Source organism: Opisthocomus hoazin, chromosome 7, assembly GCF_030867145.1.
Source record: "Opisthocomus hoazin isolate bOpiHoa1 chromosome 7, bOpiHoa1.hap1, whole genome shotgun sequence".
Lineage (NCBI taxonomy): Eukaryota > Metazoa > Chordata > Aves > Opisthocomiformes > Opisthocomidae > Opisthocomus > Opisthocomus hoazin.
Window position 1 is genome coordinate 20,927,752 of NC_134420.1, and position 16,600 is coordinate 20,944,351.

The window sequence follows — 16,600 nt, forward strand, 5'->3', positions numbered from 1 at the left end:
TGAGCTCAGTACCCAGATTCCTTTGGAGACTTTGGCAAACTTCAGTTTCTGTGTTTCATCCTCTGGCGACAGTGAAGGTGATGATGATTCCTCCCCCAAACCTTACCCCATGATTTCAGTCTTTAGAGTGTAAACTGTCAGAAGTTCTGTACTGTTGTTTATTCATCTGTAACACAGAGGCCTTGTGTTACTTGGGGCCTCAGGAGACACTAAAATATAAATGATTTTAAAATTATCTCCATGTAAACTGCACATACTGTTTATTAAATAACTATTAGGATAACAGAGATGAGCTTAACCAGAAGCTCAGATGAATGCTGAGTTCTGTCCAAAACTTAAAATAATTATAGCCTTTCCAGTGTGGGTGTAACTTCAGCATTTGAAAATACTTATGCACAGGATTTGGCTGGGGTTTGTCATTTAATTCTTAACCACACTGCTGTAGCCCTAAAGACCCTATATAGGAAATAGTATGTTGCACGCAGAGAATTACTTTTTGTTTCCTCCTGTCTGACAGCAAGATCAATAAAAGCAGCATGACTAAAGTAATTTTCAGGTCTATTTGTGGAGCTGCCTGCCCTAGAAATCGAATGCCCTCTGTTGTGTTGAGCATCCATAGTTTGATCACTAAAGGAAAAACAAGGAAATTATTCATTTATGGGGTTATTTCCCTGGGAGGTATTTAGCCAACTTGCCGCTTTTGTGATGTGAAGAGTTAAGCCTGGACATGTGGGCATTTCGGTTTGTAGGAGGTGGCAGGTTGTGTTAAACACTCAGCTGAGTGACAGGTAAGCGTGACTGGGAGGGAAAGGAGCTCCCAGGTTTGGATTTGGTTACGGATCTTAATGCTGAGTATTTCATGGCTATGTACCAGAGACATTTGAATCTCAGGCTTTGACTCTGCTGGTGCCTAGACAGGTAAACCAGGTGCAGCCCTCTGATGCACACCATGTTTTACTTTCCCATATTGTCCCCCAGCATGGAGGTATTTGATTGGAGTTGTTGTTTGGCTTTGGCTTAGCTGAGCCTGACTTCTGCTCAGGACAAAAGGGTTTGAACAGCTGGATCTATAGATTATTTCGGTATAGGTAAAATTGCATGGGGAGTGAACTGGAACCCACTTAAGTTAATGGTCTGATTCCCACAGACTACAACAGCCTCGGTGGGGAAGAAAAAAGTTAGGCTTGAACTCGTTTGAGGGATAAAAAAAGGTAAAGCACGGATGTAGGGGCTGTTCAGTGGATGGTGTTGGGGTCTCCCCTGAGGACAGGGTACAGCCATTTACACCGTTCGATCTAATAATATCTCCATCGTAGCGGAGAACAAAGCACAATGCTGACAAGGCTAAAAAAATATGCTTCTAGTAGTCTATAGTTCCTCTGTCATCACTAATCTAGTGCTTTTATCGTTTTTTTAACATTGTGTCTTATTAACGATGCACAAAACGTCGAATGGCCGAGCCCCCAGAACCCAGCCACGCGGTTTCCCCTGGCTCGAAGGTGACCGGGGGCTGTCGCGGTGCCTGCGCACCGCTCTCCAGTCGCATCAGGGCCCCGGGCCCCGGCTCCGCCCGGGCCTCCCTCACCCCCGGGCCCGCCCGGGCCCCCCCTTCCCCGCCCCTCTCCCCGCCGACAGGCGTTAGGGCGGGGCCGAGCGGTGGGGCGGGGCCTAACGGGGGGCGGGGCCGAGCGGTGGGGCGGGCCCGCGGGGGGCGGGGCCGGGGCCGCCCGGCGGCAGGTGCGGAGAGAGCCGCCAGCAACGCCGCGCGGCGCGCGCCGGCCCCGCCTGGATGTGCGGGGCGGCGGAGGCGGCGCCCGGCTGCGCGCGGGGTCCCGCCATGGCCCTGGCGTTCTGCGGCGACGAGGGCAACTCCACCGCCTACAACGTGGACCACGGCGTGCTCAACAACGGCTGCTTCGTGGACGCGCTCAACGTGGTGCCGCACGTCTTCCTGCTCTTCATCACCTTCCCCATCCTCTTCATCGGTGAGCGCCCGCGGGGCTGTCGCCTGCCGAGCCGCTCCGCTCTCGCTCTCTCGGGCCGCGTCCCCGTCCTCCGCCTCGCCGTGCATCTTCTCCGCTCGCCCGGCCTGGCCCTCGGTGCGGGGCGGTGGGAGGTGGCCAAGGGCGTCCGGGCGCGGTGCGAGCTCCGGGATGCTCCGGGGACCGGCTCTTCCCGGTGCCTCCCCGCTGCTGGCGGCGGTGCCCGGTTGCCTCTGCCGGGGGCTTTCCCGTGCGGGGCAGCCTGGGGGGAGCCCCGTTGTTGGGGGCTGGGTGGGTGCCGGGGGAGGCTGCGGGGCTCGCCGGCGGGTTTGGGCTGGCCGCGCAGGCGGCGAAAATGAACGCGCTGTTGAAAGCCGGGAAACCCGGCGAGTCGACCCGGCGTTCCCAGGTAGTGCTCCCTGCGGGTACTGGAGAGCGGCGGCAGCCGGGCAGCCCTCCCCTCCTCCCGGCTGCTGGCGGCCCGCAGCGCTGCCCGGCTGCCGCGCCTCCTGCCGTGTCTGCAGCCGGCCGGACCGGTAACGGGAAGCGGAGGTTACCGGCGGCTGGCACCGCTGCGGCCGCCGCTCTGCTCGGCCTGGGCTGCCCCGGGGGCCCCGAGCCCCCCCACTGCGGGGGCAACGGCAGCGGGAGGGCTGCTTGCGCTTGGCCGGCTTCTCTCAGTGGGGCCGATTTTTATCTGGATCAAGGGAATGAGTTAGTTACTCTAAGCTGAAAAAAAAAAAAAAGGTAGGTTAAGGTGTAAGTTCTTTAATTAAATGCGAAGAAGTGAAGAAAAAATAGCGCGTTGTAGTGTTTGTGCATACTTGTCAAAATGTTCGTTTAAACTTAATATATTTTAAAAATATTTAATGCATGTAATGTCTTGATAGTGAGTTGCTGAAAGCGTAGGAATTTGAGGCTGTGTCCCATCTGCGTTGTTGATTTTATTCCGTACTAAGTGAAGCAGCAAGAACACGGTTCTGAAAATACCAAAATGCGCGCATGTTTAGCGACACGGCTCGGTCACCGCCAGAGCGCTGGTTTTTTGCGTGTGGGCTTTTCTGCATGCGGGAGCTTTGTGTGTCGCGCTGGTTGTGAAGAAAGCTCTTCATAATTTTCTTTTCCTGTTTAGGATGGGGAAGCCAGAGTTCCAAAGTACATATCCATCATAGCACATGGCTTCACTTTCCCGGCCACAATTTACGCTGGATACTGACTTTTATCCTTTTGTTTGTGCTGGTGTGCGAAATTGCAGAGGGCATAGTGTCTGATGGGTAAGTGTGTGTCTTCCTTCTCCTGGCAGAAGTGAGCATCTTAAAGGTTTCAGGGTAGGTATTTTGTCTCTGTCCGAATTCTCATCTAGACCATATTCCTTGCAGTTATAAACATGCAATCTGTGTTCTTGGTGATTAACCTACCGACCTTGTTTCAGAAATTCCATAGACCTTGCCAAGTTATGTACACACACACGACTGACCTTAGTCATTTTTAGTTCAGCTTAATGACACTGTCTTTCCAAAGAGTAATCATAGATAAATCCTAACAATTCAAGCAGATGGTGACATTTTTGTCATATGTTTTGTGTCCCATAGCCCTTACTCGGGCAGAACTCCCATGTGCACGGTAGGTCATACCATTCCCCCGCAGACTTAATAAATGGAGTGGATCTGCCGGGCCTTATCTCACACCCCACAGTTTCTTCTGATGTTTGCGCAGTACAGCTGATCTGTTACCTTGAGCAGAGCAGCTCATGTTATATGAGCATGATGCATCATCTGTTATTCAATGTAGGATGCCTTTAAACAGTGATGTTTGGGGGAAAATTGTTCTAAGTCAAATGAATGATACAGGAGAGCGATTTATCACAAAAAAAGCTAATATTGTATAACAAGGACTATGATTGTCTTCCTCTAAAGAAAGGTCTGATTTTTGTAACTATTACGAATTTGCAACTTAAGGATTATAAAGTTGAAGCGCCTCGTTAAATAGAACAAAACCTCGCTGTTTAGTCATCTATATAACAACTATCCACCAACCAGTGTGAAAGGCACTGCAGTATTCTACTGTAGAAGCTATCATCATTATTATTATAACTTCTCTTAAGCATATATAAATAGGATGTTTCTCAGTGCCAGTTTTTTAAAAAAAATTTTTGTCATGCTTGCTTGGAGTTATCAGGGTGTAGGATGCTCAGAGCAAAATCTCCTGCCTTGAGTTTTCTGTTTTGTTTTGTTCTTCAGCAATCCCTCTCGTTATGTTTATTTGCTATTTAACTTGACTCAGAACGCTGATGTTAAGTAATAAGCGTCACCTGATGAGAATCAAAGCTCCTAGCTATACTGGGGGAGTGCCAACCCACAGCTGTGCCTCCTGAGCACTCAGCAAGCTAGCGAGTGCTCCAGTGAATAAAAGCAGATTTTGAGACTCATCAGCTTTCTAAGGCCAAAATGGATCATGTTGATAAGTCCTTTCGACAGAAACTGGATGCCAAAGGCTCTGGCACCTCAACAGTAGATGCACCCTATTGGAGATATGGTTCTGTAGGGGAATTCCATCAACTTCTGTCTATGAAATAAATAAATTCTAAAAAAAATCCCTCCCACTCTTGCAGTGTTACCTACTGAAGCTTAGGCTGTCTGAAGACATCTGTTCCTATTTCTTGTATTTCCTTGCTGAGAATTCAGCCATGATGTACAAAAAGCCCTGGCATTATTAGGAATTGAGACACTGGAGACTTTTCTGGTTTTGTTGTATACAGGTACAACTCATTGGCAGTGAGAGGAGTGAAGTGTTTGTGCTGCAGGTGGTCAGTGTGGCTCCAGCCAGCTCTGCAGAGTTCACCACAATGTCCCTGGGAGGGAGGGCTTTCCTTTCCCAGTACGGATGCGGGAAGTGGTCCTCCTGAGCTCCTGCGGATCTCTTGGGCATTTGGGATGTTCTGTTCTCAGACATGTGATGTCCACTTCCCTGACAGCACAGCCCCTTTGTCTTTCCAAACTACACAAAGGTTGCTTTTGCTGCAGCAGGAACAAACCCAGAGACACGAATTTATTTTCAATGAGATTCAGAGGAGAAGATGTGAATTTCCCTGAGTGTTTGTGTCCTGAAGACTTCCTCTTGGTGCCTCTTCTACTGGGGCTGGTTTGGAGACAGAGGAAATTGTATCTCTTGACAGCACAGGACACTCCATTACGTATGTGAAAGAAAGAAAAGGGGAGGAGGAGAAGATGGCAAATAGGAGGAAAGAGGGGGGGAAAACGTGATTCTACCCACTGCTGCACAAACCAACAACGTTGCCGAACAATTCCCATATTCCCAAGGGGCTGTATCTGGCAGGACCCCTCTGCTGCTACCTGAAGCAGTGTCAGGAGAGTTTTGCTTTACGGGATAAAACTTAAGGATATATGATTCTGTTGTTGGTTTTGTTTGTTGGCTTGCGGCCACTGAAAACAGAACTCACTGTAAGTAATTCCTGTGCTGTGATGCTGTTCCTTCTCCCAGACTGGAAGAACAAAATGAACCATTTCCACAAAATGTTTCTGCAGAAAGCGTTAATCTGTGCTGTCAGTTGGTCTTATCTGCATACTTTGATGGACAGCTCCCAAACTAGTTTAGCTTAAATTAACTATATTCATTGTGGAACTGAGCTACTTATCCTAATTTAAAAAATGTTCCAATTGATTTCAGTAGGAAATAGGAGTATATGCGTTTCATTTTCAGCACAGGGAAGGAGTTTGAAATCCAGCTATCTGATTTAGGAGCATAAATCCAACTGAAAATCGGAGAGCTCTACATCCGTAATTCATTCCAGAAAATCCTGTGTCAGGGCTGGGTACAGGATACAATTCGTAAATTAGAAGGGAAACATTTAAATAGCAAAGAGGGTTTGATTTTAATGGATGTTCGCTTTTTTCTTTTTAAGGGTTTCAGAATCACGCCATTTACACCTGTATATGCCGGCTGGGATGGCATTCTTGGCGGCCATCACGTCCGTTGTCTATTACCACAATATCGAAACATCCAATTTCCCGAAGCTGTTAATTGGTACGTCTCACAACTTACAGGACTTGGAAATGTGGCTGTGGTGCTGTGTGTCTGTTCATTCTGTGGCAGGTCTTTGCAGTCTCAGTGCTAGCTCGTATGGATAAAGCCACACCTGTATTCTGGTCTACTGGTTGCCATTGCCAGACTCAGTTCTGAGTTTTCCTGAAACAGTTCATTGTTTTCAATGCTTTTAACTTCTAACAGTATTCTGTATGTTGTTCTCAGGGATCCGATGGGCCAAAGGCTTCTCTAGGGAAAAACTGGGTTTGTGGGAAAAGAAGCACATCAAACTCTTAACTCCAAGAGCTATCCAGATCGCCGTGCTTCTCGGCACGTTGCACTGAAGCATGATATAAGATTGAAGCCATCTTCGTGTGTGTGGTCTGTTGAAATATGCAGGGAGTCGAGGGAAATGAATGACGTCACTGACTTTCATTATGACCCTGGATGTGTTACTTTGCCTGCTTGTTCTTGATTCCTGTTCCTAAAACTCCCTTTGTAAACTGCTTTAAGACCTTTTGAATGGAAGATGCTATGTATGAGAAATACCTAGCATACTATATATTTTCTGCAAGATTGTAAATAAGCTGTAGCTGGCTATAGAAAATCCATTACTGCTGACAGTCAGGCAGCTGGTGATGTGTTCTCCACTGTTTAAGTAGATTGCAGACTGTGGATGTCTACATGTTTAGTCATCCTGTTAGCTGTTATTTTTTTGGTGGTCTAGGCTCATCAAATTTTGTTTGAGCTGGTTTTCTGTATTAATGGATCCTGCTAAGGTTTGTCTTGTGTCGTCGTAGGTCTGTGTATCACAGTTCTGTTCTAGTTTTTGTCAGGTGGTAAAAAGTGAGTAACAGCTGGATTTGAGAAAGCTTTTAAATATTAATGACTATTATGAGCTGTGTGTTGTGGTAAGTGAGCATCCTCTTCTGCAGAAGGAGCCTGTAACTCCAAAAAAAGTCATTCATCTTCAAAAACTTCAGATTTCTGTCCAGACTTGGCAACCTGATGTCTTCTCGCTTGGGACTGCTTTTCTTCTTGTACCTTTCTTTTAAACAGGATTGTTTTTGTCCTTTATAACCAGGTGGGGTCATTTAGTCACTGTTTTAATAAGTCAACACAGTCTATTTAATGCCTTCCCACGGGACTAGATGTCCTGTCTCAGGAAAGCATTGCTAGCCTGTTACAATCACCTATGGAAAGCAAGCAGGGATTTTCTTAGGGGTTTTTTTTTTTGTTATTTCGGATGTATGATATAGTGTTTAATAACTTAGTATTGCTGCCACGTTTCTACTGTTAAATCATTGAGAAGGGTAGCACAAATTTACAGCTGGTAGTTGATGACCCATTTTTGCATAATCCCTTCTCTGTAGAGATTTCTCTTTTGTGATTATTTCGTTCAGTATTTAGAGTGCTGATGTTGGATAAGCTCTGGACAATATTTGAATACTAAACAGTGATACCAGTGAATGCCAACACTTAAGTAAGTGTTATTGATACTGAAGTTTAATAATTATGAGTTTTCATTTTGCAAGAATTTCCAAGGAACAGACTCCTTTAGAAAAACCTAATCTTAATAGCTAACTCTTGGGCAAAAAAAGGAAATCGAACTACCACAGTCTTTCCCACATAGTTGGTCTGATTTTAATTTTAATCCAAAGTCTTCACAAGCTGAGGGTCTTGGATTTTGATTTTGGTTTTGTTTTTCTTTTCATTGTCCTATGTTTGTGAGAGAACCCAAGACAGACATTTCTAGAAGTCTCCATCCTTTATTCTTGACTGCACAAATTTATTGTTGTCTGTGAGGATTGTCATCTTTCAATGTTAATTGCAGCTGCTCTCTAGTGACAACTGGGACTAGGTGATGGTAACTTTATGCAAATTAGCCCAGTATGAGATAGTTAAATTATACCTATGCTCAGCTATCAACCCACTAGAATATAGCGTGGCCGTGAAGCAGCTTCCTTTAGAGCCTAGTACAAATGAGGTAAATGGGAACCATGAGAAAAAGCTGAAGTTGGTGATAAACTTTTGCTGAGTGTATGAGAAAGGAAACCAAAGGAGGGCTCTTCATTAGTAAAATGTTGTAGAGGAGGTCTAATATTATATACACACCCACAGAGTAAAGTAAATGACCTGATGTGGCATCTTCTGTTTCTTCTGAGCATCGGAGAAGTTCCATCTAACTGCAGGGCATCGTCTCTCTCAGCTGCAGGAGCAATGCCTACACTTGAAAGAGTTGGTAGCTGTGTAAACCAAAGGCTAACAGAGCCTTACCCAAAAGTTACTAAATCCAGTGGGGAAACTCTTGTTGATAGAGTGCAGGAGACCCTTAAAGGTCTGTTCCTTAATTCTGAGCAGGATAAAATTTTCCAATCCTGTGAAACTTTGAGATGTCTTCTTTTTTACATCTTTTTCACTCTGTACCTTAAAGAAACCAAGTCTATTTGTAGTTTGTCATAAACAAGCGGGAGGCAGACACCATAACAGATCTGGGGGTTAGCACGTTCCCTCAGGGTATGCAAGACAAGGATGTAAAGTTCCTGCACTGATCCTGCCTTTCAGCTTCATGCCCAGGCTGTGGGCTGTTTTGAAGCAGTCATTACCTCTTTTCAAAAAAAGCTGAACAAATTTGGAATGTTTATTCTCTGAAGCTAATGACTGAGTCCAGGATCTCAGCTGAGTCTCCAAACTATTGAAACACTTTGGTCTGAATCTGTCTTTCTCTGTATGGTTTTGACCTGTAGTTATAGTTCACCAAACATAGCTTTTCCACTGTAGCGCTGTGTACTAGGTGGCTCTCTTAATGGTGCTGATTTTGATGCTCTTTGCACAGTGTTGCAGGATGAATGCGTAACAGTCGTACAGTTTAGCAGGACACGTTTTAGAATAGTTTTCATACTGAGTTGGAGAACTTGATAGCTTTCTTGACATTCATAATATGTAATTGAATGATAGCACCTGATTGCACTATTTTTTAAGTTAATATTTATTTTGTAGATAAATAAACCTCAGAAATTAAACAGTAGGAGAAGATTATGAAATAACAATAGGACTTTGAGTTTTTAACCTGAAAGGTACAGGAATATGTGTGAAGTTGTGGGGGTTTTTTAATTTAAGAAAATTGATGTTGTTTTAACCAATCATAATTATAGGACTGCTTCACCATTCCTGACAGTAATCTGATTTCCTAATTTAAACTTCTTGTACCTTGGCATTGTAGTTAATTCCCTTGGAATTAGTTTATTGTTTAAACTGGAACTTCCTGTTATCATATAAATATGATGCTTACTGCTTAGTACACAAAATTTCTCTCCAAACAGGCACAGGTTAGTTAATCAATCCCATCCAGTTAAGTGTGTCATTTTATTAGATCTTGGGCTTAATCCGGTAAAGGTGTAGCATGGTTTCAGTTCCACACTGCTTAATTTTCAGCAGTTTGGCCTCAGGTGAGAATCTATACCATGGTATTGTGGGTTGAGGTTGCTTACACGGCCCAAGAAATAGCGAAGTCCTTTAGGCTGCAGGTACCTGGAACAGATGTAAAGTGATCAAGTAAATTGGAGCATGCCTCTGTGGTCTGATCAGGAGGCACTTCAGGCTAGTGGAAATGCTTGGTAATGATTTCTAGAAACGCTCAGCCAGTATACGGTCACCAGCCAGAGGATAAAAACACAGCTTAAAAGCAAGTGCCATAACTGTATTTGCCAGGGAGTCTTATCTTGAGGAGCCTGTAAACATCCACCAGATTGGATCATACACACTTGTAGTCAAAAGCAAGAAACTAAAGAAGTTCAGGTGCTGCTGGGAGGTATGACTTGAGAGATCACTTGTGAGAGAGTATTGCATTTGGCACCTTCTAATACTTCTTAGATAGAAGATAAATGAATGTTCTGTAAACTTTTTTAAAAGTCATATAGATCCTTATTTAAGTCCCAAATGGGAGAATGGCTCTGCTAGTTCTTTTTTCTTCTTCCAAGAGCTCTACGTAGATACCAGTTTGGTTTGGTTTTCGGGTGTCCTCTGGTGGTGCAGATTTTCAGCGTGTGCTGTTTGTGTAAGTCCTCGTTACTGTGAAAAAGATGCATTCTCAGCCTGTTGTGAGAAGAATGAGGCAAAACACAAGGATTAATAGATCAAGGTGGTTAGGAGTAGCATAACATGTTCTTGGATGAAGTGAGATTTTGGAGTCAGATATATAGCAAATAGGAAGGAATAGTGCGTCAAAGGTAGGAAATAGTCTGAAGCAAGATGAAGAGGTTAGATCTGATGCAGTTTAAGTTGGGAAGATGGTAGGAAGCCTCACATAAGAAGGCTATAGTTTTATAAGAGGTGTTCTGTAAGTATGTCTCTTAAATCATCTCTGCATCAGCCACTAAAATACAATGCCGAAATACCTGACCTCTTAGTGCTTTCTTTTTACATCTGGCCTATTAATTTTAGAGGAAGATAGACTCTCTTGGCAAAGATCCTAATGCCCAGTACTCCTGCACTGTTCCATTTACTGTCCTCATTTAAATGAGAGTTTTGAAATTGATTTCTGTAGAAGCAGGATTGGCAGCCCCAAATCCCACACACACTCTCCGTGTTGAATTTAGTTTTACTCGAAAGAGTAGCCCCCCACTACATCCCCACAGGGCTTTCTAGGGTGTCTCAGAGTAGCTGGAACACCACAAATTCTCTGAAGTTTGTGCAAGCTCCTGGTGGTTACCCATCCTTGTAAGTTAGACTTACAGAAAGCATATCTGTGTTTCCTTGGCAGTTAGAGCACATTCCAGCTGTTGCTCCATGGCAGATACAGCAGCAATGAGAGAGTCATGTGAAAGAACATAACCCTAAAAGGTATTTCCTTAAGAATGGAGGGCAGAAGCTGGCTTATAGTGTGGTGAATGACATGGAGTGTGTTTTCAAATCACCAGAGCTTACTACAGGGATTATTTACCCATAACTGACAGTAGCACTTTTAGACAAGAAGTTCAGTAGAACTCTGAAAAGTTAAAAGTGTGTTCTATGAATGCCAGAAAATCCTTCCTTGATGTGCCTGTGTATCTGCGTTATAAATTACATATATGGAATTTAATTTGAACAATAGAGCAGCAGCAGTTCAGAGAAAATATTTTAATATCTTTTCCTGCATACATCCCAGAGATTTATAGGGGGAATGAGATCAATTTTCCTTCAAGCCAAATGCATAGCAGTCTTTTAGCATTAACAAGATTTGAAGAGGATCATTCACAGCCACCATCACTTGTCAGGCAACTTCCTCCCTTGAACTTATCATGCAGATGCATATTTCCAACAGATGGAAATTTTCTTGAGCTGACTTTGCTTTGTGAGGCTTTTTGATATCACCAAATCTAATAGGAAAGCAATTTGGAACTAACATTATCTTAATATTTCGTGTTCATGGGTTTGCATTAGGCTTCTGTTTTGACATGAGAATGGCTGCTCTCTGGTTTTATATAGTATTGTTGCATTCTTTCTGAATGAATGAGCAGCTCTGCGGAAAGACACCTGGGTGTCCTGGTAGACGACAAGTTGACCATGAGCCAGCAGTGTGCCCTGGCTGCCAAAAAGGCCAATGGGATCCTGCGGTGCATCAAGAGGAGTGTGGCCAGCAGGTTGAGGGAGGTTCTCCTTCCCCTCTACTCTGCCCTAGTGAGGCCCCATCTGGAGTACTCTGTCCAGTTCTGGGCTCCCCAGTTCAAGAAAGATGAGGAGCTACTGGAGAGAGTCCAGAGGAGGGCTACAAGGATGGTGAGGGGACTGGAACATCTCCCCTACGAGGAGAGGCTGAGGGAGCTGGGCTTGTTCAGCCTGAAGAAGAGAATGCTGAGAGGGGACCTAATTTATGCTTACAAATATCTGAAGGGTGGGTGTCAGGAGGATGGGGCCAAACTCTTTTCAGTGGTGCCCAGTGACAGGACAAGGGGCAATGGGCACAAACTGAAGCAGAGGAAGTTCCGTCTGAACATGAGGAAGAACCTCTTCACTTCGAGGGTAATGGAGCCCTGGAACAGGCTGCCCAGGGAGGTTGTGGAGTCTCCTTCTCAGGAGATATTCAAGACCCGCCTGGACAAGATCCTGTGCAGCCTGCTGTAGGTGACCCTGCTTCAACAGGAGGGTTGGACTAGATGACCCACAGAGGTCCCTTCCAACCCGTACCATTCTGTGATTCTGTAATACTGCTATTGTATATTTTTGCAACTGTGGAGCTGATTAACTTTTTTTTTTTTTTCCCCTACAGCTTTGCTCTTCTACTGGACTTTAGCTTTCATAACTAAAACCATCAAATTTGTAAAGTTCTGTGATAATGGGGTTGGATTTTCTCAGCTTCGATTTTGCCTCACAGGACTCCTGGTTGTTCTATATGGAATGCTACTAGCTGTAGAAATCAATGTCATCAGGGTGAGGGTAAGTTAGTATCATAAAAGTCTCCTTCTGTGTTGTTTGTTTGTTTGTTTTTTCTTTATTCCCCTTTCTGGGTACCTAGTGAGAAATGCATTTCTAAAGCAGAGAGCGAAACATCCAGTTAGAAATATAAATATTTTTGAGAATCAAAGGTTAATCCAATTTTATTAGGGCAGATGAATCCATATTTTAAAAAAAATGCCAGACTCCATTGTAGTTAAATTAAGATGAATTTTATTTATCTGTTCAAGTTTGCTTTAAAAATGTCTGTTATGATTCATATTTTCAGTTATCAGAAACAAGTATTTCTGATGCAAGGAAAGACTAGGTGAAAAGAAATTATCTGTTCTAGCAGAGAATCTCTTAGACACACAAATAATATCCCTCATTTTGTGGGAGACAATCACAGTAAGTGATATGCTGGGGCAACTGGGGTTGCTACCTAGCCTTCCAGCTGCATATATACATATATATATATTTCTCTGCAGTGTCTGCAGTCATAATCCAAACTGAGATGGTTCTTCTCTTCACTTGTCCCTCGCTTGACTGTGTGTACAAATTAAACTTAGTCTCAGGAAGGAAAGAAACTTTTCCATGTACATTTCCTTGCTGCTTCCCTCACAGTAGTACGTGAAGTCTTTGCAGTAATGCATTCCGCAGTGGGAGTTGCATCTATCACCTATTTGCTCTTTTGTGATTTGCTTGGGGAATTTTGTGTCTCTGTATGTTTAGTTGATAACTTAGGGCAAAAATATGTCTAAAAGCAGCCTTTTTGGTAACATTTCTGAAAGAAAGAGTGATAAAAACTTCGATGCTGGACATGCAGTATTTATATCATACGTGAAAAATACTGGATTGGCTTGTGGGAAAAGTGAAATTCAAATGTGACATTGGAGGGACTTGCTCATAAACCTTCTCGTAATAAAACTGCATAATTAAATGAGATTTAATCACTGTGGAATTATAGGTTACAGGGAAGAATAAAAAATGGTCACTGCCTATTGTCGTCTTTTATTATGTTGTATTTGTTTGGTTTTTATTGTTAAAGGGTGTCTTTGATGCATAGAATGAATTAGCCAGCAGTATGGGTTTTTTTTTACTGCCCATTGTGTCCATGGCAGAGTTTGAACAGCCAGACTTGTTGCTGCAGCTGCTGAAGGGAGGGATTGGGATGCATGGAGAGTTGGCCACTACTGAGGTGGAGGAGGGGTTGGGGGTAAGGGAGGAAAAGAAAATTAAAGTAAGGGGAGAAGCCTCTGTGCTAGCAGAAACAGCAGACATCGGCCTCACCTTTTTTCTCCTGCCTTCCCCCATCTTCTTTCAGAAGACAGAAGATCGACTTGTTTGACTTTCAGTCCCAACTATACCTTCTCCCTTCCTTCCACAGTTCCCGCTGTTCCCCTAGATGGCCTTTCCCGGCATAACGGCATAATCACCATTTTTGTTTTTTAGGATCTGTGAATTATTTCTCCAATTACAGCTGGAGAAAAGATAGCAGTGAAGCATATCCAGAAATCCAAATAAGATTAATGGGATTTAGATATAGTCATGAATAGAGATTGAATGAAATAAGTGATTGAGTACTTTTCAGAAAGGAAAGGTGTATTTTTAAGAGACTTGTCTTTTCATTCCCAAAAATGAGCAATGTCTGAAAAAGTTTTGTCTTGACAACAGGAAATCATCAGCAGTCTGCCCTCGCCCTTTCAGCATTTAAGCCAATAACAGCATTTGTTGGTGCTGTATGTACTCGTTCGTGGTTTCCCAGACCCGTTCAGGACAGCGCAGGTAGCCCCATGATCCAAGCTAGGTGTGAGGCAGTATGGTGTGGGAGGCGAATCAGTGTGACAGCCACAGGGCTGAGCCTAGGCTGGTATGTATGTCCCGTGTTGCTCTGTCTGGAACTCAGAGCAAGAGAATGGGGCTGTACTATCTGAAATACAAGGTGAGTATTTTTTTTTTCTACAAGTATGCAAATTTGTATGCCATAAACAAAGTAGTGAATGTTTAGGCTGATCTGTTTCTAGACTGGATGCCTCCGATTTTCCTCAGTACCTGAGGAAGCTGGGTTGCTGTATGGGAATTTAGGCATTCAAATTCAACCTTGAGTACTTTTGAGAAATCAAGACTGATTCATTGATTATCAGCTACGTCCTTTATCTCTTATCTATTCTTTGCAGACTTTTATTTTCTATGCGTTTAGTGTGAATCTTATGGTATTTTTCTGAATTTCAGAGGTATGTTTTCTTCAAAACTCCTAAAGAAGTTAAACCTCCTGAGGATCTCCAGGACCTTGGCGTTCGATTCCTACAGCCATTTGTGAATCTGTTGTCCAAAGGAACGTACTGGTGGATGAATACGTTCATCAAGACTGCCCATAAAAAGCCAATAGACTTGAAAACCATAGGCAAGCTTCCCATTGCTATGAGAGCTCTGACCAATTACATTCGCCTTAATGAAGCTTTTGAAGCACAGAAGGTATGCAAAGCATGGGATTATGTCCGTCTGCTTACTCAGTGCTTACGTTTTTCGTTACGTTTTGTGCTAGGAGCAATATATAAAATTATATAAACAGACATGATGCAAACAAAGTATCCATTAGCATAGATCTCCATATATACAATTAGATCACATACTCAGTTGTGCCTCATACAAACGATGGAATTTCTCTACCTAAACGTGCATGTCAAACACACTGCTGGTTAAATGCGTCTAATATCCATATGGCCTCTATTTTGATGTAAAAAGTAATTAGGGGCTATATTCACTGAACACCATTATCATTCTTCCTAATAAGACCGTGGAATCATTCAATTAGAGAGTCAATATTAACGAGGCCTCGCAGGACTATTTTTTCCATGTTATTTCTGTTACAGTTTGTCTGCAGGAGAATTCAGGGCTGAAACTACCTCAGCTCAAATTCTGCTTGACTCTCTGGTGGGAACTGAGTATATTCAGGATTTTAAGAGAAGTCTTTTGCATCCTGTCTAAAAAGAGTGTACGTTTCCAGTCTCTATGTTCTCAAAACCTGTCAGTTCCCTCCCTCTTTTTTTTTCCTTTCTGCCCCAGCAAGCCACAAACACCACACTTATTTGATGCCTATTAAGGGCACAAAAGAAATAATGGTTCTTTTTGTGAAGTGGAGGAGAGTACAGATTAATGCTTTGTTCTGACTCTAAAAACAAATGAAATAATAATTGTCATTCCTGTGCTTTTCTGGCTCAAAGATTGCAACTGGTTTTCAATGATTTAAAGCAGGGATAAAAATACCAATAACTTATCAGACCTGAGGCTAAAAAGTAATGTAATCCTTACTATTTTTTTTTCTGATCAGAACAAAAGGTCATCATCTCCACAAGGATCCAGATCAATATGGCGTGCTCTCTGCTGTGCTTTTGGAAGACCCTTACTTCTCAGTAGCACCTTCCGTATTCTGGCTGACTTGCTTGGATTTGCTGGTCCGCTCTGCATCTCTGGGATTGTTCACAATGTTGGAAAAGGAAATAACACCATCCGCCCACAGGTACTGTCAAAATGTCATAAAAATAAAGGAGTCAAAAAAGTAATGCTATGACTGTATTATTTGGCCTCAGTAAAGAAAGTGACTCTGCAATGTATTTGTGAATGCTAGAAATGACAGTATGTATGTGCTGGCTGTTAAGCACATTTATACGTCGATGGGGAGGAACATGTTACCCATGCATCTAGTCTTTGGGGAGATTGGTTTTGAAAGATCAACTGAAACATATTTTTAAAGGCTGCTACTTAAATGGATGATCCCCAAGAAGGAACAGCCATGCTTCTTGATTAACTAAAAAAAAAAACAAAAAAACTCAGGAAGCATCTTCTCATTATAAGGTGAGGTCACTCAGGCTGGATTTCTATGAGAAAATCAGTTTATTTCTGCAGCTTGCTCATTGTTTGATAGAAGACTTTATTTCCAAAGTTTGTTGAAACTAATGGAAATATACCCATTCACTCAAGTACACTTTGGATTAGGTACACTGTAAATATTGAAATACATCAGATGCATTGCAGAAAATTTAACAAAGGCCTCAGGCTAAAATTAATTGTTTCTCCATTTTGCAATCCTTATCCTAATATTTGGAAACTTTAATATAGCAAGTAGATTCAATGGAAACCATTTAAAGTAGGAAATGAAAAAA

At 43.1% G+C, this 16,600-nt stretch overlaps 1 protein-coding gene across 1 annotated transcript in view; it reads left to right on the forward strand.

The window, feature by feature from the left end:
- The first annotated feature begins 1,786 nt into the window (after nucleotides 1-1,786).
- The window catches only part of ABCC8 (ATP binding cassette subfamily C member 8), an 81,814-nt gene continuing 67,000 nt past the window's right edge, over nucleotides 1,787-16,600 (forward strand). Inside the window, exons 1-6 of the mRNA XM_075425083.1 lie at nucleotides 1,787-1,985; nucleotides 3,115-3,256; nucleotides 5,905-6,026; nucleotides 12,274-12,440; nucleotides 14,670-14,912; nucleotides 15,769-15,957. Coding sequence (XP_075281198.1) covers nucleotides 1,790-1,985; nucleotides 3,115-3,256; nucleotides 5,905-6,026; nucleotides 12,274-12,440; nucleotides 14,670-14,912; nucleotides 15,769-15,957 — 1,059 coding nt within the window. The 5' untranslated portion in view covers nucleotides 1,787-1,789. The remainder of the gene's footprint in view (nucleotides 1,986-3,114; nucleotides 3,257-5,904; nucleotides 6,027-12,273; nucleotides 12,441-14,669; nucleotides 14,913-15,768; nucleotides 15,958-16,600) is intronic.